Source organism: Podarcis melisellensis, assembly GCF_964234715.1.
Source record: "Podarcis melisellensis genome assembly, chromosome: 5".
NCBI lineage: Eukaryota > Metazoa > Chordata > Lepidosauria > Squamata > Lacertidae > Podarcis > Podarcis melisellensis.
In genome coordinates this window covers 66046280-66073298 of record NC_138537.1, presented here as the reverse complement: position 1 = coordinate 66073298, position 27019 = coordinate 66046280, and the positions used below count along the sequence as shown (strand labels likewise).

General features: G+C 39.2%; 1 protein-coding gene across 9 annotated transcripts in view; it reads right to left on the bottom strand.

The window, feature by feature from the left end:
* Positions 1-27019, bottom strand: part of PRKG1 (protein kinase cGMP-dependent 1) — a gene marked incomplete at its 3' end in the record, with an annotated part of 657581 nt that overhangs the window by 108431 nt on the left and 522131 nt on the right. For all 9 annotated transcript variants that reach the window (XM_081912963.1, XM_081912964.1, XM_081912961.1 and 6 more), the window contains 2 exons: positions 15450-15527; positions 10809-10903 (listed from right to left, as the gene is read on the bottom strand). In XM_081912963.1, the coding sequence (XP_081769089.1) occupies positions 10809-10903; positions 15450-15527 (173 nt within the window). The remainder of the gene's footprint in view (positions 1-10808; positions 10904-15449; positions 15528-27019) is intronic.

The window sequence follows — 27019 nt, the reverse complement described above, 5'->3', positions numbered from 1 at the left end:
GATGTAATACATACTTTAAAGAGAAGACTATTTACTTGTTCTTGTTCTCTTTCCTAAACTAACAGCCAGTTGCCTTTATGCTTCTCCTCCTCTGTTAATTCACAGAGAGAAGTTCATCCAAAGTCTTCCTTCCACTCAGGGATTCATTCACCCAGTAAACCTACAGAATTCACCAGAGTCTTTACCCAAAGTCTTCTTTCTGGTCCGATTCATTGCTTCCTGAAGAAAACTGCCCCCAGCTGACTATTAGCTCTTCTGCAGAATTGCTGGATGACACTGACTGACTGACCCCCAAATAGTGCTGCCCCAGTGCTTCCCAGTCTGAAGGCTCTCTCACCTGCTAAACTGTCTTTGGTGGTTTCCCTTGGTGGCAGCAGCTCCTGCTCCTTTTATCTGAAGCCTAGGGTGGGAGTCTTTTTAGAATAAAGTTATAAACTCAAACAAAAAAAGCAACTGGTCCCTGGCAGGACCTCCTGGCTGTCTTAGCCCACTGAGGCCTGGGACAACTGTACCTGGCTGCCCCCTCCCTTGGCACAGGCCTGCTCTCAAGCTGTCTCTTACCTCTTCTTTAGTGCCCCAACAAATCACATCACGTCACCTATAGACTAGCCAACTGATTTAATGGCTGCTAAATGGAGCCTACCCTTTTATTCTCTCCAAAGCCCTCCAATCAATCACCAGGTTCTTATTGAAAATCGAAAACCTTGTTGGCCTATAACTGTGAACCAATTGGTTTCAGAGAGATGTCTACAAAATGACCTTTTAAACTGTACCCCATCATTTAAAAGCTAAATTCCACAGCCATTCTTCCTAAATACCTCACAAGTTACCTAGGGTGGATCTAAACACAGGGAAAAAACTGCTATAAATTACATAAATCATTACAGCAAAAGATGGGGGGGGCAATGCTATGTAAAAATGCTATAAGAAGGTTATGTGCTCTCTGGTGCCATTTGGTATTTATGTCGTTGTTGTTTAGTCGTGTCTGACTCTTCATGACCCCATGGACCAGAGCACGCCAGGCACTCCCGTCTTTCATTGCCTCCTGCAGTTTCGTCAAACCCATGCTGGTAGCTTCAAGAACACTGTCCAACCATCTCGTCCTCTGTTGCCCCCTTCTCCTTGTGCCCTCCATCTTTCCCAACATCAGTGTCTTTTCCAGGGAGTCTTCTCTTCTCATGAGGTGGCCAAAGTATTGGAGCCTCAGCTTCAGGATCTGTCCTTCCAGTGGGCACTCAGGGCTGATTTCCTTAAGAATGGATAGGTTTGATCTTCTTGCAGTACATGGGACTCTCAAGAGTCTCCTCCAGCACCATAATTCAAAAGTTACATGTTTATAACACATTCAAATAGCGGTATTTTGACTAATGTAGCTGAGTCTCTAGTCTCCAGTGACACTATTGGCTCTATCTGTTCTTGTAGACTGTCAACTGAACCCCAATATCTCTCTAGTTTTGGTAAGGTCAGTCGTTTCCCCTCCACACAGTTAACTGTTAGAAGAGAATTTCTCCCAATAAAGATCTGATTTCTTCACAGAAAGACATACAGTTGTTTTAAAATATGGCCAGACAAATTAAACATGAAGCCTGACCTAGTATTTTTTCTTTGTAAATGTGTGACTAACTTACCTGGAAACAGCTTTAATTTATATTTTAATTATATTTCTCTTCATGTGGGGTAACCCATATTTGTCAAAATAGGACATTCTTAGAGACTTTTTTGGGGGGGGGGATTCTAATTTCACAACAGTGAATTATGCCTAAATCTCCAGTCCCAGCAAAAACTTATTTTTAGAAAAAAACCAATTGTGTCATTCCTAAATTAGCACACTGCCAGTAGGGGAAGCTAGGCTTTCACAAACTGGAGGCACAGCTGGGCTCTCTGTGATACCATGTGTACCAAAAGCCATGTGCAAGCCACAGCACCACTTGAAACTCTTTGAATCACTTGCGCAAGCTCCAGGTCTGGAATGGAATGCCCTGCATTTATGGCACTTCTGAATCAGGAGCACTGACAAAGAAATGCAAGATCAGAGCAAGAACATGGGAAGTTTAAATAAGAAATTTCTGACAAAGTCAACCAATATTCTACCTCCCACAAAAACAAATGGTTCCAAAGAATTTTTTTCATTAAACTCTGCTTTTTACCTTTGCTTGAAGCCTTGTATTGATTTTGGAACTTCACTTTATAAAAATACTTGTCTTACAGATTAAAAAAGAGTGGACAACTTTACTTCTCTTTTCTTGAAAGAAGCATAAACTATTCAGGCATATTAAATAGAACTATAATTTATCTTCTAATAGACTTTTGCCAAGGGATCTATTTTTTTATCAGGCAGTCAATTAAAATTTGGCATTTTATCCCTCTTACAATACATAGAAAGCAGGTTTTATTCATGGAATTTTTATTAACACGATTGTTTCCTTTGAGTATCTAATGCATTTCATTATTTTGTGTTTTATGTAAACATGTTTTTTTGAAATGCAAAGTGGCAATTTGAAATTCAGCACAGAAGGCAGACAGCTGATAAGGCACAAAAGATTTCAGTTTTAGTGTTCACTGATCTTCCAGCTCCAGTGTATATTATATTCATTTGTTCATTACCCATAGTGCTGTATTTGCTAATGTTGTTCAACTGGGATGAATTGCTGTGGTTCCGTTTTATTATATAGGAAGTCTACATAAAAGCACACAGGCTATTGCACATCATTTCAAAAAGTCTTAAGACATTTGCTGAAAAGTTGAAAAATAAGCTCTTGCTTTAATAATAAAACAAGCTCTTGCATTACTTAAATCCAATATGGCTAGAGTCTTTTTATGCGACTAATACAACAGAGTTTCAAAAGAGTTTCATTTAAGTCATAATCCCTCCCCATCAAATACATTCATGTTCCCACTTGAAAAACCTAATGAAAATTCTCTCAGGTATGTCAGCTGGAAAAGTCTCCCAGATGCACACTTGCTGAACGCTAATGTATCAGAATTCAAGATGACCAGCTGCTGATTTCACGTGATATCTATGCATCTGAAAAAGCAGTTTTTCCTCAAGCACAGATTGCAATGTGAACACAAAGAAGTGATTGCCTGAATCATTCAAAGCAAGCTGTAATCTTCCATGCCAATCAACTTCCATAAACATGTAAAACTGAGTGATGGCCCTTTCTCCAAAAATGTTGCCTGCATCATACTCCAACCATTTTGTATTTATTCTGAATGCTAAGCAAGTACTTAGCTTTTCCACTGAACTCTATGGTATGTTAGAGTACTTATGTTTGCCTGAATCATGCCTTGAACTCCATCAAACTTGTCTCTATTAACACTGTCAATACTACAAATGTATTTTTTTATTTTTTGCCATTTTCCAGAATATGTATGCAAAAATAAGTTTTGACATACTAAAAAGGAATATGCAATATATTGGATATCAAATTCGAATAAATGTTTTCAAATAAACAATGGAAGAATTAAAATGACAGTATCTTATAAATAAACGTTGAACGAATGAGAATAAAAATAGAATGTCATTTAAGCTGCCTACTATAGGCCTACATGCCTATAGTATTAAAGATGTTCTTGAATTCATGTTTAAAAAGGAAACTATATTAACCTTTCCCAAGGGGATCACATGTACAGCACTGGAAGGTTATTTCTGAATATAAGCAACATGCTCTCCATGACAATGCCAACCACTAAAAGTATGATTTTTTTTTAAAAAAATGTGATCATAAGTCCCTATGGTCCCACATATGTGCAACAAACAAAGGTGTCTGCTGCTATAATTTGGAGCAAGGCCATAGCTCATTGGGAAGCCTCATGATTTGTATGCAGAAGGTACAGGTGAAACCTATAGCTTCTCCGTGTAAAGAACCTCATGTAGTACGGCTGGAAAAAACACATTGACTAAAATTATACTGAAAGCACATGATGTATGTGCTTGTGCTCTCAGTATTTTGATCATATGAAATAAACTTTGCTGAAACACACATTCAATCAACACAAAGCTACTAAGGACATTTCTATTGCGTAGGTCTGCAGCTTTAGCTCAGGGGATGTACACAACACAGCTTCAGCATTTTTCATTGTCTTATTGAATAGCATTCCTCTGAACTTTAAGCAGATTTTTATTTTTATTTTTTTAAAAAGAAGAGCTCAGAGGTTAGTTTAACGTAATATCTTATTTTTACTACTACTTTTTCTCTAGTACTTCCCACCTTGTATATTGGAGTTCACCTGAAATCTTACTTAACTGGGATCAAACTTACCTAATCATTGGGATTCCCACAGTCTTACTATTGGTTTACTACATAACAGAAACATATATAATAAGATAAACAATGTGGCACGCATAAAGACAGTCATCAATCCCCCTATTCTCTCTCTCCCTCTCTCTCTCTCTCTCTCTCTCTCTCTCTCTCTCTCTCTCTCTCACACACACACACACACACACACACAAAATTACACATATTTCCAATTCTCCACCACTGCCACCACACACACATTTGCGGGGTGTGGGAGACAGCAAGTCTTTCCTCCATTAAATATTGCCATATATATTATTTCCCACTCATCCCTTTGGTTTATATATTAAGTCATTTTACTAATCAGCTCAGGATGAAAAAGCTCCCAGCACCTGGTCTATCTGGAGCAAATTAAGCTGCATTTACACATCCATGCAAACAGACTGTCAGAAGCATCAGGAAGATCTCCACAGGGGCACTCATGTGCACTAAGGTATTTTCAGAGTGGCTTTGAACATGCATTGCACGCAAATGCCACCAGCTGCCTGCACAATTACTTGCACACTTCTACCTTAAGAACTGCTTTGCAATGTTCAAATGATTTAGTGCAAAGGAAAGTTATGTTGGCTGTGTAAGTAAAAACAACCTAGGCAGTAGCTGATAACAAGTCACCTGTAAAACCTGAAACTGCTCTCAGATTTCACTAAAACTTGCCCTAACTTGAGGTTATTCCTCACACACTCTTTTTAAGGATCAGAAGGTACAAGCATCAAAGAAGTTACAGGTAACTAGAATTTGCCGTATTTTTACTACACTAAGATCGCTTAAATAAATTCCAGATTTGTTGATATAAATTGTCTAATAAATCCTACTTTCTGCAGAAGCTGGAGATAATTGTGTTAAGAATCCAGCAGCTATTGAGATTCAAATGAAAGGCATGGCATTATACAATCAGACTGACTCCAGAACTGATGCATGTTGATATTTAATGATAAATCTACCGAAGGCGATTCAAATGGCATTAAAATACACAACTATTCAGGCATAGCATAGACTGAGAGAAATGAGAATGAATTTAGTAAATTAAAACTTGCATTATCTATCCCAACAGGTGATTTGTAATACGTTGTAACGTCCCTGTGTCAAATGAAGAGGAAAATAGGAAGCCATTTGGCAAACAATGGACTGAAAGAGCAGGTTATTTCTATTTGTAACAGGAGACTAGCTTCAACAGAATCTCACTTTGTACCTGAGATTTTGGTGGAAATGTATAGTCGCCTTGTGAAACTGGGGCCGAATCTACCTAGATGCTATCCTGTGTCACTAACATGAAAGTGGCAGTGAAATGAATATGAATATCAAGACAAATCTCAGGAAGACTAAGCTCAAGGCCACATCCTCTGGGTCTGCTACAGTTCTGGTGGGGAATTGCACCAGAGCTTTTATACAGCTTTTGTTCATTTCAGTGAGGCTTATACAGAAGAACTTGCAGATGGTTCGTGCCCCTTACCACCTTGTGAATATGTAACAAGTATATATATATAATATGCTCAAAAGTTTGACATTTTTCAACATTTTGAACTAGGGAGGAAATTAAGAAGCAATTATGGAAAAAAATATGCATCTCAGTTCAGTAACTCAAGTAAACATAGTACAATTATTTTGAACATATTGTGTGGGATAGCTTTAGTTTTACTGTTGTTTAGCTGTTGTTTTAAAAGAATGTTTATATGCTGTGGTTTCAGTTTTATTGCTTTCATGGTGGTTTTTATTGTTCCTTGATATTGTACCTTAGCTTGGTGAAGCTATGTTGACAGGATAGATAAAATTTTGCTACAGTTCTACTTTGATGGTGCAAGTTCTATGCTGGAAATAAAGAATGGCAGACAGATCTTCTGCAACGTGTTGAAGTAAAGACCTGGTTCACACATAACACTAAACCATGGTTTATGAAACTATAGTTTATTAAACCATGGCTTAGCATTATGTGTGAACTCTTCCCAGCAACTTAACTATAGTTTTTTTACTGCCAACAAAGCACAGTCTGGAGTCATTGTTTGTTAAAATATGAAGCTTGGTTTGTTTTAACTATAGATCAGTGTTATATGCAAACTCAGCATCTCTTTTAACCGGGACTTGTTTGAACACCCCACTGCAGATATTTGCAAAACTACAAAAATACTAGGCAAAAGTGACTGAAAAACAAGAGGAATGGGGGGGGGAGATGTAGTTTGTTCCATCACTTGTGGGAAAACTCATGAATAATTCACGTTTTGTTAAGAAAACATTGGCTTTACACAAAACATGGTTAGCCTTACGTGTATGCCAGGTGTGTCTCAGACCCAGAAAAATCCCAGCAAGCATTCTCTCTCCAATCCATCATAGCTACTGATGATCAATATGGTATCCCACACAAAGTTCTTTTGGGCAGCAATGATGCTGAGTGAACTCTTGAACGTTGAAAGGTTGATCTTGATTCAAAGTGGAATATACAACTAACTTAACTCAGATGCACAAGACCTATTTGCTCTGTTGGATTGTGAATTGACTCCTATCAGCTATAGCTTTGGGATGTTCCTCCATTCAAGGAAAAATAATACTCTGCTTGGCTTTATGTGAAATAAGAAACAAATAGGATGAGAAATATAATGATTATACTGCACAGAAAACTTCCCGGGGTCTAGAAGAGAAAAAAATAGGTGCTAAAATGAAAATGTAATATTTGTATTTGTGCCTCTGAATAATTAAAGCATGCATGCATAACCCCCACCCGCCACAGGTATATATTAAAAAATCAGCAACATTGCCCAAGCCACCGTGCATTAGTGTTCTAATGCATATTGATTTCTGGGCAAATATCATCTTCTATAAGCTCTTAAGAAACTCTCTTTGGCTCCTTTTACAATCCACAAAACTTTATATAGATTTTACGCTCTAAAAAATTCTATATCTGAAAACCAACCTTTCCTAATGCATTTTTTCTAACTATTCATGGTAAGTTGGGGGTTTTTAAACTCTAGTGAATACAAGCAAAAAGACACTGCACATTAGGCAAGGGAGCATAAGAGGAGCCAAAAATAAAATCCCAAACAGATTATCTTTCATGCAAAACTGCATGAAATCTAAACGTCATATCTAGTGCAGTCTCCTAGTTTTGGGGCAAACCCTACAGAAATGTTCCTCCTTGTGTGTCACAGGACACACAAAAGGATGGCATTAATTTAAGATTTACTAGTGTGCAATAAGGATACGGAACACATTGTAGATATCTATCAGACTACAGAAAATAGCGATTATAATGGAAAATGTCACACACAGGGAAGCATAACAAAGCTTGTGGTCAAAGGAGCATTTAAACATTTAAAAGGGGGGAAGGACCAGTAAACAGAATAGTACAGTGCCCTTGTCAAATGGTCCATCAGATAGCAAAGAAGATGAAGCTCAACCAATAGTCAAGCTAAAGTTACCATCAACAGACCTTCTCATGGTATAAAAGATGGGTAGTTCCCTGATGTGCACATACTTTAAAGATTATTTTTTAAGCCTCATGAAAATTTCCCAGAATTTTAGTACAAAACATTTATCCTAAGGGCCACATTTTTTTTAAAAAAGCAATTTACTCTACTACAATGGATTTCTATTGGTTATTTGCACTGACATGCATTTTTGTACACTTTTTGTTGTTGCTGGAGAATCGCCATCTCACAAAAATGGAAGAAATGAGAATTTGGAAGCACAGCTGCATTTCACTTTGTGCATTTTTTTTGAAATGCAAATTAAGTAGGTTTGCATTAAAATGTGAGGTGTACCAAATTTCCCCCCATCTCTAATGGTGGCATGCTTTTGTTCAGGGTTCCAGCTAGCCAAACATGCCCATTTTCAGGATACTGTTTTCCATTTCTTCACCCCTAGCCTGATTTTCTGGTTTGCTTCCCACAAACAGAAACACAGCATCCTGTAGTCTTTCTTCATGTCCAGCCCTTACTAAATAAGTGTGGGAATGTGTATTCACAGCCCACCTCCCAATATTTTATTAATAGTACTTCTGCAAATTGGACTTCACCTAAGCCAAAACTGCCTTCTTGTTTGCCAGTGTTCTAGGTTTGGCAACATAGCTGTCGCCATTCAGCATCTGAGTTTGCTATCATAGGGTGTGATGGGCCAGGCTGCCTCGGAATCCCTCAGGCATTAGCCATTCAGAGTGAGGGAAAAGCAATTAGCTTCATTTGCCCTCTAGGATATAATTTAATTCCTGTCATAATTTTATTTGTATGTATAGGTTGCCAGAGAGGAAGAAGAAAACATAGTGTTGCTGCAGCAGTTGTTTAATGCAAACTACTATGGAAAAAGGAGAGAATTAGCACCAAGGAAGGCTTTTTTTGGGGGGGGGGGAAGATCTTGTAAAAGTGCAAAATTTGCTCTAAAAAGTCAAGAAGTTGGATTAGCCCAAATATTTTTTTTTCTTCCTGTAGTTGTAAGAAATTAGATAAGATTGTAGAATCAGCTCATCATTAGGAGCTTCACCCTCCTTATGCTATAAAGAAAGGTGTTTGCGAGGCAACACTGCCGTGAGGAGAACATACAACACAACCTCCTCTCATATGGTCCATGCCTTCTGACTTTGCTTGAGTGGTCTGTGAAGGAGCCGCACTGCAGCAACTTCTGTTGTGCAGAGATTCCCAGAGCTGGAATTGTCCTTTCAAAAAGTTTAACATCTCATAATCACAGAGTAAATATTCACAGCACTGGTTTAAAGGTCTTGCCCCGTATGAGAATCAACGGACAACAATCAGCTAAAATGCCAAAGAGGCTTTGAAAATATAATGCTAAAACGCAGGTGGGGAAAAATGATCCAATCTGTGAAAATAATAACATGCCAGCTGCTTATCTTGGGCAACTATTCACCAGCATATTTCACTGATATGTAGCGATATCTCAGCAATTTAACAAATATTGCTGAAATCAAGTCTTGCTCGAACACAACAAACTTGCTAGCAATCTAGGCCCTGCAGGAGTTCAAGAATGTATTTTCATTCAAAAAGGATTTGCATAAATAAGCTTTCCTCTATAAACTGGGAACGCTTGATAAATATTCCCACTGTTTCACCTGAATTTCAGAAATCAAAGTAATGGAGTATTTTAATGTACAAAAATTGCCCATGTACCCTTGTCAATGAATAAGAATTCAAATGAGTAAGAACTGCCATTTTGGAATAAATAATATCAATACAAACTGCTTAGGGAGATTCATCATTTCATTTTGAGCATCTGGTCTTCTACTGAAATGGATTAGTTTGGTTTCTTCTAGTTTTTACATTAATTTAATGAAGGATAGTTTATAACAAGACAACTATAAAGTATCAATACTGGGAGGTGATGAGGAACACACCGTGCTTTGTGTACCAATAGAGTATTTAGGAGAATGTGTATTATCTATTATATGAAAGAATGGAGCTGTACAATACAATAATATTTGGTAAATATTAATGCCTATCTTAGAAGTAGGGATGCCTGAGGAATTCAGTCTCTGTAAATCTGATATAAACTGAGTTAATGTGCACCTCCCAAACTAATGTGCAGAGTAGAATATAGATCAACTAGATATCACATTTCTTGAATGGCCCAGCTCAAAATGCATATTAAAATACTTTTCAAAACGCTATTTGAGGGGAAAAATGTTTAGAAATTGGGGGGGGGGTTATATGAATTAAAATGTGAATTTGTGTGGGAATTATTAAATATCCAATGCAAATTAATGAAAACAACAGGACAGGCTTAGGGCAGATAAAGATGTTTCTCTAGATAGCACTCACTGGGCAGTATCTAAAATAGTACTTCTGCTAGTGCAATGGAACGTCTCCTCCCTTCCCTCCCACCCCAGGCCCTCCCCAGATTTGCTCTAGAGTGTTTGGGGAAAACACAGATTGGGGGTGGTGTGGAGGGGTGCAAGGGAAGGAGGGGAAATTCTACTTTTCAGCCAAAAGTCATTGCATTCTTGGAAGTACATTGTTGGATAATGACCCCCTGTCTCCAGTACTACCCTGGAACAGGTGAATAAGGAAGGAGATTTTTTCACACCACAGCTATGATCATCGGTTTGTACTAGTGAACTGCCCCACCAGCCACAGAGTCTTCTCTTCACCATTCTTGCATAAAGTAATAAAATACAAATCTGAAAAGTCTATTTAGCAATCCAACCACAGCTTTATTTTACATCTTTTGACTTCTTGCAATGCCCCAGCAAAGTTCAATGAAGAGAAAAGAAAAGAGGGGAAAGTGGGAGGCAGGAATGAAAGCAAACATTTTAGCAGCTTGATAGATCATTTAGAATCACAACAAGGCTTACATACAATTGCAAAGAATTATAAATCATATGCAGCCTGCCTTCTGCTTTAGTACAAAACGATGAGTGAGAGTGGCCGAGAATTCTATTTCCTTAAGTTCTAGCTTACAATTTAGCACAGCTTTCATTATAATGTGGCATTTATGCCACTAATTTTTCAGCTATTCAAGACAAACATTACTTGAAGCAAATCTAAATTGTGTGTGTAGGCAAAGTTTAATACTTACCCCTGGAGTGCTTTTTCTCCAAACCAATCTCCCTTTCCTAAAGTACGGAGGAAGATTGAATCTTCTCCAGGCGAATCTTCACGAGTAACATTTACCTGAACAGAAGAGTTTTTAAAAAATGACAGTGAAAGGATATTGGCTCTGAAAAGGTATATTGTACTGAGAAAAAGCTGTAAACTAAATTTTCTGTTCATATGCCAGTTCCATAATGAAGCCTTCAAGAGACCTTTTCCAAGCTAGCATTTTCAAATGTAGGCCCCATCTTGAAAAACGGGGCTATTATACTGGACTAGGAATCTTGCAAGTGTTACTAAGTTAATTTAATGCAAGTGTTACTAAGTTAATTTATACTACAGAGCACGGCATTTCTATGTGCTGCTCTGGTTCGCCAGAAGCGGCTTAGTCATGCTAGCCACATGAACCGGAAGCTGTACGCCGGCTCCCTCAGCCAATAAAGCGAGATGAGCACCACAAGCCCAGAGTCGTCCACGACTGGACCTAACAGTCAGGGGTACTTTTACCTTTTACAGAGCAAAAAGAAAAGATGTCATATCAATACTTTGCTATCCTCTTCATCGTAACACTGTGATGTCAAATACCTAGATTTTGTAAAAGCATCTTTTGATGCAGAATATCATGTGTTTCTCCACCCAAAGCCAACAGATTTTGTTTCACATAATTCACAACACATAACTAGAGCTGGATTGGGCCAGTTTTCTAAGTCTTACATTTATATAAGCCCTGGCTCATCCTGTTTTGAAACAGAAAAACAACAGAAATACTAAACAATACTCAACCATTTATGCAGTTCAACAACAGGGTTATAGGACACACACAAAGAACTCAAGTTATATTTTAAAGAACTGAGAAAATACTTGGGAATCTTTTTTTCCTTTCCCAGAGGTATGATTGGCTCCATTGGTTACTATAGGGGTGGGGAAAAGATGCTGCAGGAGATAAATCTGTGGAGGGGAGGCCTTCACTGGGGCATGGGGACTTTGTCCAACCCCTAGATTTGGCCCTCACGTGTTTTAAAATCATCAATATGCAATGCAATGTGGGTATGTGGCCAACTTTCAGAGGGTTGTGGGTATCTTTGCCAGCTGAAACAATTGCCAAAGCGCACACAATCCCTGGCTGACAAAGGCTTTGCTCAGGCAGTACAAAGCATTTTTCAGGCGGAGAAGGCAGTAATTCTTCTCCTGATGGATTTTCATCCAAGCGGGGGTGGGGGGAATGAAGGTTTTAAGAGCTTGCATCTCTCCTTTGAGACAGGCAATTTAACAAGCCCATGAAATTCTTTCCTGAGCCTGGCGCAGGAAATGTTCACTCACATTCCCAGTTTGGGTTGATGTACTTTTCTCCTAATAGTTTCACAAGGCTGGAACTGAATGTTATGGCAGGTGCTGGGTTGCTGCCCAAAATAGCAGCCCCTCATTCTACCCCCTTGTTCATAATGTCAGGAATATGCTACATGGGACACCGACGACATCATACAGCTGCGAGTTTTCCTGTTTAAAAGTGGAGAATGGAAACTTGCAATGTAATAAAGTCATGCAACATCAAGGATCTCCAGATATTTAAGGGAGAATGAAAAAGGCATGTGGGTGAGGGGCTCATATCTGTCATAAGGTGAGGTTTCAGACTCAGAACTGGCCCAACTTCTGCTGGCAATTATGAAAGGTGGGGCTCCCCACCTGCCAGTCACATGACATCATATGACACCAGGTGATTCAACTTCAAAAGCAGGCTGCAATGGATGAATCGATTCAAACTATGGATGTAAAGGAAGCTTCTCCATTTGCAGCCATGACTTGAATTCAAACATGTGTCTGATTCAAGCCACAGTGGCAACTGCAAAGGAAGAACTAGAAGTGCACACGGTGACTGCATTCCTATGGCAGTTTTCTCTAACTGTTAAGTTCTGCATTATATCTGAGCTTTCACACGACGTAAAGCCACTTCCGAAACTATAGTGGAACATAGTGTAAGTTTAGTATCAATTTCTGTGTTATTTACTTCCAGAAAAAAGCAGTTTGCAAATAATATGGAAATGAGTTTTAAACTTATGCTATATTCCACTATAGTTCTGGAACTGGCTTCTACATTGTGTGAAAGCTCCAATATAATGTGGAAATTAACAGTTAGGGAAACATCGTGAAAGTGGAATAAACAGCTATCTGAACGCTCATCATGTATACTGCCACTTCGTCTTTTCCAGCTTTAATTTGGTGCTTTAGCTCTTTATTCTGTTGTCAGAGAGGCAGAAAAAGGCGTCAAATTCAAAAACTGAACTCCACCCACAGGTGGGAAAGGAAGAATTAGGAGTGCATTTCAATTTCTTTTGAATTTGGTACTACAGCTTTACCTGTCCCATGCCTGGTATCATATGACATTAGATGATGGGCAGATGGGTGTGTTTTGGGCCAAGTCACAGCACAGGTCAAATGGGGAGGCTGAACTGTTGTAATTAGGCCTGTAGGCTGAGGTTTCCTACACTGATACTAAGCTTCATTATTCCCTCTAGAAAAACCAATCCTCCACATGTTTCCTCCTAAACAGTTGCCATTAAATCAATTGCTGGAGTTATGGCCAGGGAGGTGGGGGTGGGAGGAGAGAAAACTAATATGTAGTGTACTTAACATAAATATAATAAATCCACTTTATTAATTTCTAAGGTATTCACATAACTTATGCTTTGAGCTTAAGTAAATATCCAACATTAGGGTCATTATGTTCGGTTACCAACTAGTCTTTGCTCATTCTAATTACCCTCCATATTAAGCAAACAGATAAAGCAAAGTTCACATCCAGTAGCTGAGAAACAGAAGAACTGCAGATTATGCAGTTTAAGGAGAAGGTCTCCATAACAGGTCAGAGACAGTTGCAAGTTTGAAGGCCATGTTTCTGGCAGGCTGCCCTACATCCTTTCTCGATAAACAAACCTGATCTCTGCAATAAGAGGCAATGCATGTTCAGGACTTTCCATCTAACTTATTTTGTCTGCCATACTAATTTGTTTCATCCTTGTTAAACAAAACATATTAATAAAAATTAAAATAGAGCACAGCAAAACTATTGGGGTATAATTAATACAAAGCATGTAATTTAATGCAGAATGCACCAACAGTAAAATCTCAGAGCCAGATTAAAATATTACTAAACTGGAAATAGCTTTTCTCTCAAAAAAGAACTCTACTTTCAGCCTGCTGTAACAGTATTTATTTATGCTCTACATCTTTGGTTTACTTTGTTTATTAGTAATAAATAAAGAACTCTACTGAGTGGGTACTTCCACTGAAACCCTACCACCTACCATGGGGCCTGGCAGATTGGAGAGCCAACAGAAGGGCATACAGAATAGTAATCAGATGAATCAGCTAGAGACAAGCCATAAGATTCATATGGTGCAGACTATTTAGACAAGTAAAGATGATAACCAGCACATTGAATTGGTCTGAAAAATAGAAAGAAAGCTTTTTCAGACAATCTAGAAATGGAATAATGTGCTCTCATAACCTGGTCATGATAGATGGGGCACAGAATTCTACACCGACCACAACACAACCATGACTTAGCATTGGTGACAGGCCAAGTCCTCCTATCCTAACCAGATTTTCTATAAAAGAAGTTGAGCTCCTTTCCAGAAAATAATAAAGATAGTTTGGCTCAGAAAAAAGGCAAGCTAACTGCCCACCCCTTCCCTCTTGCCTAGTCATCCCATCCCTGAATTGTCTTCCCTGATATTCCCCTGATGCCCCCAAACCCCTTATACCCTTCTGTTCAAATTATATTTAGTGATGGCACACTAGGAGCAGAAATGGCAGTGAAGACTACAGCAAGGACAGAGATAAGCCCTCTCCAATCTTTCCCTCTAATATGCTGCTACTATGCAGGACCAGAAGTCCTGGCAGCCCTTGCAGGTTGTAGTTTTTCCAAGGGTTACTGCCTGTCTCCTTATCTTAGTCTCTGATGCTGCCTGCCAATGCTATTGCTGCCCCACTTTCCAGTTACAAGTGTTATTTAGGGGGAAAGGGATTAGGGAATCAATGAACTGATGGTGAGGAGGTCTGAGGTATTGGAGAAGCCAAAGAATAAATTCTGGAGCTCCTATCTGAGCCTGTTCATCTTTAATCTGCACATTGACTGTAATTCACAATTTATGTAAGTACCAAGTTTCAAAACTGCTGAGATTCAAAAGCCGTTTCCTATACAGTCTGAGTGGGCTGACGTGTCAAAACAGATGCAAAAACTCCAGAGAAACGTGCAGATCTCCTGGATATAACTTTGTTGTATTATAAACCAGCGTGTTTATATTTCTGTACAGATCTGGGGATCGTTCACAGGAGTCTTATCGTGTTTGGGAAATGTAACAGGTAAATTAGTTTTAACAGCTACACAATCATGTGATCCCTGCAAGGGAAAAATGTGTACAGCTCTGTGTAATAAAACTCTTTAGGTTTTTCATTTGAAAAGTGCAGCCTCCATCGCCAACACCAAGTCACAACATCAAATTAAATGTGAAATATTGCACCCCCCTTGGCACTGCATGGGGAAAAGGCGAGGGTTGGTGTTACATCCCTATAATATGCAACTATTGCTTATGACATGCACTTTAAATAGGGTGCCACAAGAGCTTACCTTGCCTTTGCTGATTATGAAGAAAGTGTCCCCGCGAGCACCTTGCCTGATAATGTACTCTCCATTTTCATAGTGCGTCTGCAGAAAATAAAAAATTACAAGAACAAAAGAAATGTTGAATGCTTGTCACCCAACTTGCAGTTTTACAGTTTCATAACATAATTCTTAGTGATGCAGCAGCAACAACAACAACAACTTTGTTCAGGCATTGCAACTTTAAGAAAATACCTGTGGCAAGGAGTAAAACAACTCAAAAGAAATAAGTCTTTCTCATAGCTTTCATCAAAGTATATTTCACACACTGTCATATACATATAAGTGTCACTTCACAAGTCCTCCTATCATTGTTTGTAGTAGTAATTCTGCTTTTCACTTTTCCCATTATCAGTAGTCATGATGGAAATGGCAAGATATAATTTTATTTCTGAACCAGTCTGAATTTGGCTATCTAACCCACCAAAACATCCAGTCCCAAAGTTGTCATTTGCAGAGGATCCAAGGGCATATTTTCCTGTTAAATGGACAGTTCTGCAAAAAAAGGAAAGGTCCTTCCGGCAGAACATGAGTTAAAGGTAGCTGATGTCAGTACAGAGGCTACATTCCCAAAGCCGGGGGACGGGGAGGTTCCTCTTGCCCAAAAATTAAGTCCACTGAGGTAGTCAGTTCTTCTCCAGCAACGATAATCAGGGGACAGTGTCTTTTATCAAAGTTTTAAATTACATTGTTCATTAAATGACATTCTATTATGTGGAATTCAATGTAAAAAAGAAAAGAAAAACCCAAACAAATAAGCATTGAAGCATAAAAAATGAGGAGTATTGAAAAGGTGTAACAAAGTATAGACCCAGTTTGCTTCCAGAAAGTTGTTCACCATACATCCTGATTTGCTTGTAAGGAAATTAGACAATGTCAGCTATTTATTATAGCTCCCATATAAAACACAGTCACAGCAATATGCTTGTCCCTCAACTATGAGAAAAGCAAGTGTGTGTGTGTTTGTGTGTAGATCAGGAAAATAGTATAGGGGAAGGCCTTGAGGGATTATTGTCTGGAGAAGATAATGGATTTTCCACATCTTGCTTGCTTAGGTCCTAAATTTAAACCAAGAAACTTTGGCTGTGATGGCTGTGTGTCTATTTGGGGTTCAGAGACAGTGAATACTTCCATGAGAAGTAATCAGGGCTGACCCACCCATGAGGCAAAGTCAAGGGGGCAGGATCCAAAGGGGTGCCCCAGCCTTCAAGGAGCACATTACCAGCTGCTACAGTGCCAAGAGTGGCTGTAGCCACTTGGAGGCTGGGTCAGCCTCCTCCTCAGCAGCCCCCCCCCGCTACCTCCACAGCACCTTTGGGCAAAGACGCAGCACTGCTGGTCTCCTCCCACCCTTGAGAAGGGAATGTGGAGACTGCCCTCTGGGGTGTCCTGGACAGGCCTCTTCATCCTGTAATGACCTTTGTTTCCCAGTTCAGCTGTTGGGTGAAGTTAATTTGATTCCTCGCCCCCTTGTTCCCAATGTAGATCTTCACTCCCCCTCATCTCTGGCGGGGAAGCACCATTTTGTGGTTAAACTCAGTTGCCAAAATATATCAGGCCAGCTTTGGAAGTAATCACATTATTGTTTTTAAAGGGGGAGGTTTAGAAATAGTAAGATGCCTCATTTTAATTTCTGACAGGACTAACTGCATGGCAATTATTTGTAGAATGTAAATAATACATTTGTTAGTGGGGTTTTTTAAATTAACCTCAGGGAGAAATTGTAAATCCTTCATGGGGGGGACCAATAGGAAGGCCTCAGTTATCCAATAAAATAGCATAACATTTCATAGATGCTGTAGCTAATTAAGCCCTGAAAGAATCCAGAATTTTCTTTGTTTTCCCCGTTTTCCTTTCCCTGTTTTTTAGAGGCAAACATGCATTTCAATGTATTCTATTAACTGTTAGCATAACATTACAATAACTCTAAGACTTGTAAATATATGCAAACTAGTTGTTGCTGTTTTTTTTACAATGTTAATACCTAATACCTTGAGGCAAATAATTCTATTGTAAAATTATCCAGAGTAGCAACAGAATCCTATACATGTCTACTCAGAATTAAGTCTTATTGGATTCAGTGATGCTTTCTCCCAGGTAAAAGTTTATAGAATACCATCCTGAAATTATATCCAATTCTTATGTTTAAATTATTTATTTCTGAAAGAGCAGCACCCTTCCCCATCTCCTTTCCAAAAGAGACACCTTCACTCTTTTTAGACTCCATGCTCTTAATCGTTCTAGCTGCCCTTTCTGAACTACATTCAGTCATGCAATATCCGTTCTGAGATGAGGTCAGCAGTATGGCAAACTGTATTTCAGGTGAGGATGAACCATTGACTTCTATAATAGCATTATGGTGTTTTCTGTATTCCTCTCTATCCCATTTCTTACAAATCACACTCCAGGCAATTTACCCATGTAGAGCAATGCAGTACAGACAGTAATACAGGAGACACATTACTTACTTCCATTCCACTAATGTGAATGGCACTACTGTGATTGACATTGAATTTCATTCACACTAGAGAAGTTGAATTGCTAAGGTTAAGAAAGGCCAAGCATTATTAAATCCTCCTCCTCTTGGAATAAGTTAATTGTTGGTCCTAAATATAGTAGTAGTAGCAGTATATAAAAAAGGTAAAGGACCGCTGGATGGTTAAGTCCAGTCAAAGGTGACTATGGGGTGCGGGGCTCATCTCGCTTTTAGACCGAGGGAGCCAGTGTTTGCCCACAGACTTCTTTCGGGGTCATGTGGCTAGCATGACTAAACCACGTCTGGCACAATGGGACACCGTGACGAGTACCAGAGTGCAAGGAAACACAGTTTACCTTCTCGCTGCAGTGGTGCCTATGTATCTACTTGCACTGGCATGCTTTCGAGCTGCTAGGTTGGCAGGAGCTGGGACACAGCAACGGGAACTCACCCCGGCAGATTTGAAATGCCAACCTTCTGATCAGCAAGCCGAAGAGGCTCAGCGGTTTAGGCCACAGTGCCATAATAATAATAATAATAATAATGCTCATTGCTATACCCAAGCCAGGATGGGAAGGTGCCTTATATATTGCATAAACACAACTGAGATTTACCAGTCAAAACCCTGAGAGATAATCTGCTTATATGTGGCATTCATGGGTTGTTGTTCTTGCTAGCACTTGGTGATGAAATGGCATGGCAGTAGGTGAGGCAAGGTATAATGTTAAAAGCATGCTGCCTCTTTCTGGGTTTTTCTTGCTATAGCCCTAAGGTCTTCTGCTGTCTTAATGACTCAATTTTTCAACTTTGCTATCTGGCATATCTCCCCACGGAAGCCCTCTGCAGATACATCTTGCATTTTCTGGAACGCAGCTGAAATTCCCTTAGCTAGCAGTTAGCCAAGAATAATAGGGCTCACAATGGGGTATTTTCACTAATAGCAGAAGCTGAAGGATCACATGAATCTTGACAATTAGGCAGTGTTGCCAATAACAGTTACTTGGATCTCTCATTAAGTTCAGTGGAAAAGTTTACTGCACTATCCAATGAGCAAAATGGGGAACATAGTTTTCACTTGCACAGATGCAGCCAGCACTTTTTATGCCTTTTCTCTCCCCACAGAGGGCTTAATGGAACTGCCAAACTTATTTGGCAGTTCCATTATAAGTTTGTATATGCGCAGGAAATCTAAAATGGGTCATTTTTGTGAAATACCCAGCAAAGCCCTAACAATTTATGGTGTGTGTTTTTTACCACTGTAGATTATTTGTTTTCCTCAATCAAGCAATTAGTTTTTGTATTATTCAAATAACCCCTTCTCAGAAGCAAAGTCAAAAACCTGCTAGATCCTCTCAGGATTATAAAAATAAAAAGTTTGTTACCATTTAAAACTGTCCCGTGAAGGCTTACATTAAAATTTTGGTAATTAGATTTCTAGCTGATTCAGTTTGCATTTAGTAGAATACTGACACATTGAACAAATGAATAGGTGTTAAACCACAGCAGTATACAACAATTCAGAGGTGGCACTCCTGATGGTTAAAGGAGACAAGCACAAAATTGTCACAAAATTCTAGTCAAACTCATAATCTAACATTCCTCCTGGTATTGGGGATGCTGAATCTTTTCCTGAGGTACCTGAGCACCTAGGGGAGATGTCAGAAATGACATCCCAGTGCTCAGTAACACATGGGACATGTATCTTTAAGGATGCTGGATGTTCATATTAAGGTCTCAGGCTCCTTGGGAAACTACAGTGACCTGGCAGTGGTTGGTTAGCCAAATGTTCCAGAGAGACTTAAAACCAGGGGCATTATGGTAATATTCATCTCCTTTGGTTACTCTACAACATTTAATAATGAACGTTTATTGTTTTAAAAGGCCAATGGCTTAATTTATTGATCCATCAGTTAACTAGAGCAGACTAATAATCACAATAATTTATGACAACTGAATGGGGCTAGTCATCTAGATAGGCTGGTAGACCAGGATGCTATCAGAAAACACATACAACTAATTAGGAGTTTTAGAATGAAGGCTACAATCCTGTCAGTGGTACTTGTGGACAGGATTAAATTCCAGGTGAATAATTAAGTTAAGCAGGGTGACAACAAATCATAATCAAAGATAGTTGATTCCATGTTGATAATTTAATTCTTCCAGCTACTGTACTTACAATCAGTCTAGGAATACGGGACAGCTAGGAAAGTAGCAGTTGAGTTATTAACAAAGATTGAGAACTGTTATTAGGAGGTCTGCTGCCTGGCGATTAATCTGTTTGCAGGTGGCAAATGATGATTGCCTCTCGTAATGAGAACCTTTCAGTGGGGTGTGGCACTGTCTGCTTATTATTGTTGCTATTACCATTTTTATCTTAGTCTGCCTTTTGGTCAACAGGTCCTCAAGATAGCTTACCAAAATACACAGAAATATAAAGCATACTCAATAAAACCTCTTTAAAACAATCACAAAAACAGTTCCTGAAGGAAATCTGCTGCATGAAATGAACTAAAACAACCCCTTTCCATCAATACTGCATTCATTTCCCAAGAAGTGGTAAGAAGAGGATTTACAAGCCCTTCACAATTTCCCCTATTTTGATCTAATTCCTGGAGTCATTCACTTATTTAGCAGTTACATAATAGCTGGAAAACAACCTCAAGTCATGTATTCTCTGGTTATTCTATTAATTGGAGGAAGTGAGAAGTGGTAGCGTAAAATTTCTGCTAAACATCACTGGATGACAGCGTGCCTTCTCTGGGCTGCTGAATGTTGTAAAACCAAGCTCTTGAATGGCACTATAATTGCATTTGACAGATGTCTTGACTGTAATCTGTATTTAGAGTTTATGATGACTAGAGCTTATTTTAGGTATTTAATATATTGCCCTACATTACCAAATTCCAGGTCAGCTTTCAAAATATAAACCGCGTATTTTAAAACAACAGTATCTCTAAACATCAACACAACAAACCACAGTAAAAAACAACAACACACAACTTGTTATTAAAATCAACAAATGCTTGACAAAAATACTTCTTTAACTGTTGCCAAAATACAATTAATGTCATGGAACATGCCCCATTTGGGAAGATAGTTTTCATGTATGTTTTCTTAATTAACTCATTTTTATTTCTTAACTTCTCAACTTGTTCTCAAAAAGCAAATATGACAATGATCAAGTTTCACTGATACCTGAGTGTCATTACCTGGGACCCAGGTGAATGTCATGACCTGAGACTCACTGGGGTCAACATAGCAGGCAGGCGTTTCTAAGCATACATTGCTTTCATAGCACTCTATTTCTGCTTTGAGTCAGTTTCTGCTGAACGATAGCTTACAGTCCACTATTAGCAGCTAGCAGGACAGCAAGTAGAGGTTGTGCCGATTAAGAACGCAGGAGATCTGCCAAGTTCCTTCAGGCTAGCTGGAAGGTGAAGTACAGAGTACCCCCATACTGACATGCTCTTGCCCTCTGTCACAGAACAGGTTTCTGATACACAACTGACCTCAACCTGCTGAGCCTGCATAACCATTTTCAGTCACAACCACAACGTATCTGTGCCATTGTCCTGCATAAAGGTATATAACTAGCTAAGCAGAGGTTTTTCATGCACCTCAACCTGTCTTTTTGCTAATAAGCAGGGGTTCGCTTATCAGCTTCACATACCAGAAATGCGAAGTGGCCTTGAAGAGACTAGAAGCTCCAAAATGATCGCTTCATGTAACAGATGACCAAAAATGCAACATTTTGAACAAGACAGAAGAGGAGTGAATTTATAAACTTTGTTCAGAACTATTTGTTGCCATGCTTATTTGTAAACCAATTAGAAGTAAACATGAGTCCACAAGCTGTCCACACATTCTGTTATCCAATCATGTTGCTGAAAGGGATTGTTCATGAGCTAAGCATGTAAAGAAAATGTAAAGAAAGGTATCTTGAATTTTGTATTTGCGCTCCAGAATTTGGAGAACTCCTCGGGATAATTTATTCTGCAATAATTTTGAACCCTTTCCATGACGTTGCTGCCTTTATTTGGCTAAAGAGGACTGGCATATTTCGAGACCCCCTTTGTAGGGTAGCATTACTACTCCTTCAATAAATCCTTGCATCATTTGCACAAATACTAAATAGGAAATTTAATATTGTGCAACAGGAGCTGACAATACATAGTGTAAACCAACATATTGGTGATTACATTTCCTCTTAATTTGAAAGACATTTGCTTTCCCCAACTCTGTCCCTTTTTCATATTTTGCCACAAGGAAAAAATATATATACTTTTTCTGGTGAAATACAGGGTGTTGGTTTAAAAGAAAGAAGATTAAAAAAAAGATTAATTGGAGCTGTTCATACAGTTTCAGTGACATGCTGCAATATAATTGTATTCTTAGAGCCTAGATTGCAAGGCTTACCATACAAATCACAAGGCCTTAAGAGATGCACATATCAACAAATAAATTATTACTTAAGCCAAGAGAAAAGTTACAGTATTGTTGAGTTGCATAGCTTTAGAATTATGCAAAAGAGAGAGACATAGAATTGTACAGTTGGAAAGGGGGGTTATCTAGACCAGCGCCCTGCAATGCAGCCATACACAACTGTTCCATGCAGGGATCAAACCTGCAACCATGGGATTATCAGCACCAGGCTCTAACCAACCTCAGCCACTTCAATCTGATCATGGAGCACAGAGCAGTCCTTCACACAGCACATAGCTAAACTGTGGAATTCATTGCCGCAAGTTGTAGTAATGGCCACCAACTTAGACAGCTTTAAAGGGGTTTAGACAACTTCATGGACGATAAGGCTATTAATAGCTACCAGCCACAATGGCTGTGTACTGCTTCTAGTTTCTTAGGTGGCGTGCATCTGAATACCAGTTTCTGGAGAATTAGGGAGAGGGTGCTTTTGTCCATGTCCTGCTTATGGGCTTCTACTTGGCCACTGCGAGTGTAGATCACTGAACCGTAGGCCTCTAATCTGACCCAGCAGGGTTCCTCTTTTGTTCTTATTTACACCCTTGCAGCAAGTCACCACAAACAATAGTCTGCTCAAGCTGCTATTTAAAATGAGAGATTTTTGTTACAATTACACACACACACACACACATTTTCCACTTAAAATAGTAGGGTGCCATGATAATGAAAACAATCACAAACATTCATTTCAAACTGCAAATATGGCTGAATCAATTTGAATGTTTAACATCCATTTTCCTCCCTAGAAGGTACAGAGCCAAAAATGAAAATCTAACCAAGCTTATTTCTAATACCAACAAATCAGGCAAACATTTTGGACCTTGTACGCTTCAATGAAACAAAACAAAAACTACCTCTCTCTGAACCATAATCCCAGTACATAAATAATCCCAGTACCCATGTTAAAATGGAGTAATCCTCTGCACCAGAAACCAGAGTTATTAAGAAAAAGGGATACTAGATGTCATGAACTGGCAGGACAACAGGGGGAGGAAGGGGAGGATCCCAGCAAGGGCTATAGCTGCTACTGGGACACACCAGGGCAAGCTGGGGATGGGGAAAGAGAGGTTGGTATAGGAAATACTCACAGGGAGGAGGAGGATGAAGTGGGAGTCAGTGCATAGGAACCAGAGCAGCAACACGCATCACCAGAGTGGGCCCTGTCTCCACTAACACAGCAGGCTCTGAGGTGTAGGGAGCAGCAGGCAGGGTGCTCCAGAAGGCTGAGGCAGGCAAGAGCCCACTAACTAGCTCTGGGAGGAAGTGTGTGATTCCTCAGTTGGAGTAGGCTTGGAACAGGTGAGGGTCATAAGCCTCGTCAAGCCCAGATGCTGCAATCAGCAGGCAAAGTGCAAAAGGGAAGCAGAGCTGAGGTGCTGTGTCTGCTCAACTGCCTATGTTGATGGGCCTAGATTTGGATGCTCCTGGACCTCCATGGGACTGTGCTTCAGGGTTGACTCTAGTGTTTTGACTGCTGGCCTTGGCTACTTGGATTGACCCTGAACCTCATTTCCTGATCTTTGAATTTTGAACTTTGCTTGCATGGATCAACTCTCGGACTCTGAACTTTGGTATACTGACTTGCTGACAACTGTAGCTTACACTAAAGCACACGCTTTATTTTATGGCACTTTTGAATCATTCTGTTGACTAGAAATCTTGATTTCATAATTATACCACTTGTGATATGAAAGTTGAAATTCCATATACATTTGTAGCTGGCATTTTACCTAGGCAGGAAAAAACAATGCCCAGATTCCTGCCTAGCTCCTGGACTTGATCGCCTGTTAAGCAAGTGAAATTTTTTAACGTAAGAAAACCGGGAACACAAGTTCCTATAGGAAATGGCTTACTATTTCCTAAAATCCAAGACAAATAAAATAACAAGGGTGCAGTACATTGCAGTGGACAAAATGCTAATTCAAGCCAAGGGAAGTGAGTCAAATCAAATCCCTGCTCGTCCATGAAGCTAGATGTATTATCTTAGCCAAGTCACGCAAGAAGAGTTTTGCTGGGTCAGGCTGACCTAGTCCAGCAGTGTAACTGGTCAACCAGATGCAGCGAGTTCCATCCTTAGTTATGAGATAAGTATGTTATCACTTGAAAGAAACAGCAATGTGATTATTAGATCCCCTTTGAAACCTCTTGCCTGCTGGAATGTTAGGATTCGTTTTGATGTTACTGGCGGCTTCTTTTTAGTTCTCCCCTCTCAATATTCTTTAATTTACCCCATTTCTTAATTAAACAAAACAACAGAGAAGTTTACTTGCTTTAATGTTGGAGTATGTTTTCCAAGTATGCCATCATTTTGGCACCATGTAATAGTTGTGAATGTCAACCAGGCTGCTTGCTCAGCGCTCAGAGGATTCCCCCTGCATTTGGAATCTAAATACAATATTGGCCCACTCCACATAGAGGGGCTTCTGCCACACCACATCTGTCAGTTCTGACCTAGCTATAGGGATTTGGTAAATAAGAAAAATGATGCAGGCAGCTCATGTTATAGCCTTCAAGCATATAGTCATTGTGACAGCTAATATTTCATTTCTACTGCTAGACATCTGTTATATCAAAGTTGTAAACTGCTGATGAAGAATCAAATATCATGAATCAGGGGATTAAAGTTCCTTTTACTGTGTATAACAAAGGTCCATAGAGAGAAACCAAACATGATTCACTCAAAACTGACACTTGCCCTTGCAGCTGGTGTGTAACATCTAGGAATCACTAAGGCTTGCACATTGTGCAGCTGGATGTATCTTCTCCTGTTAAACAATAAACATCTAAAGCTGTATTTGAAAGGCACAGCTCAAGTTCTTTACAAAAGCCTGCAAAATTTTCTTTTTTCTGCCTATGTTTTCCTATGAAAACTATTTCCATTTTTATGAGGGCATTTAATGTACAATTTCCCCCTTCCACCTGGGTTTCTGGTGTTTTCATACCCATCTGATAGGCAAATTGTTTTCCTCCTAACAAGTTGGTGCTGAACCGCATGCTCCAATGTCTGAAAATGATCACTATGTATCAATGCACAATGGTGTCTGAAAAAGTGCACAACTGCTTGAAGTCAGTGTGTGCTATGCCATGTTTAATTGCCTTTGCAGGCATTGCTATTCCACATATCTGAAAAATATCAGCATGTATTAGTCCACAGCCAGTATAAATCTAGTGCTTTTCTGAAAAAGTGCACAACTGTTGTGAAAAACTGAGCGACATCACCACACTAGGTTTTTTCACTTTTGTTTAACATAATGGTGTTGTATTCTAATGAACAGCAAAAGAGCATTGTGAAGTTTACATAGGAACATATAGGTATGCCTTACTATTGGTCAGACTATAGGCTGGCAGCATGGTCTTAGGTCTTTCCCAGCCTTGCTACATAAGATTGATCTAAATTGTAGATTCCAGAGACTGATCTTGGGTGCTCATGGATACAGAGAATTTGGGATAGCATCGGGCTATGTGTCTTCCCAATCAGGCAGCTAGACCTCATTTGGCAAGCAAAGATGCTGGTCCATGTACCAACACGTTTTGGCAACTTTGGTTCAGTGCACTGTTTGTGTATTGCTATTTGACCCTGCTGGGTGACATTTTAATGCCCAGAATCCTTTGAAACAATATTAACAAACAAACAATCATGATGGTGAGCTGAAAACCATTTTTCTATTTAATGGAAAATAATTGTTTGAACAAAATGTTTATAATATCAACCTTTTCGACTAAAGGTTAAAGGCTGTTTTTTGTTTTTATAGGATACACTTTATTAAGTTGTTAAATGTCATGTTCAAAAGAATATACAGAACAAATGAAAGAGAAATGTCCCAATCCAAACACCTATAAGTCACAACAACGAATCTTCTACCCCTCGTGTTAAATTCAGAGCATTCTTCTCAAAGCATATAACTCAACAGGTGGTGAGATCTAAAACTGAACAATCATTCCTAGTATGAAATAAAATATTAGTGCCAAGTCCTTTTTACATAAAGGTATATTATTTTAAAAGCTATATGCTGCCTTATAGGTCCAGGCAAGACAGTGAACAAAATAAATGCATAACAACACAATGCAGTATTATAATAAAACTTTAAAATTAATATGTGTCAGAAGGCAGTACATGAAAACCAACCAGTATGAAAGCCATTTCCAGAGGCATCGCAATAAAGCATCAATAAAACAGCAGCATGACAATAAAACATACATTAAGAGACATGCATAACTGGTTGGTTTTCAAAGCTTGAAGAGTCCAAGCACACCTCTTAGGTGGGGTTGGATTCCACAAGGCAGGGATCACTACTAAGATGACCCAGCCCTACAGCCCACCAGTCTAACTCAAGACTAATAAGTAAAGTACGGCCTCCAATGCCAAGCTTATAGCATGGGCAGGTTTGTGTGGCAAAGGCAGTTCTTTAAACAAGGTGGGCCCAAACTAGGGCTTTAAAGGTCAAGTCCAGCACTTTAAACGTATCAATAAAATATGTTGTCTGGCCTCAACAGTCACACCAGTGGCCACATGTGGTACCAGCTGGTTTCCAGATCATCAAAGGCAGCCCTATGTACAGTGCATTAAAATTTTAGTTAA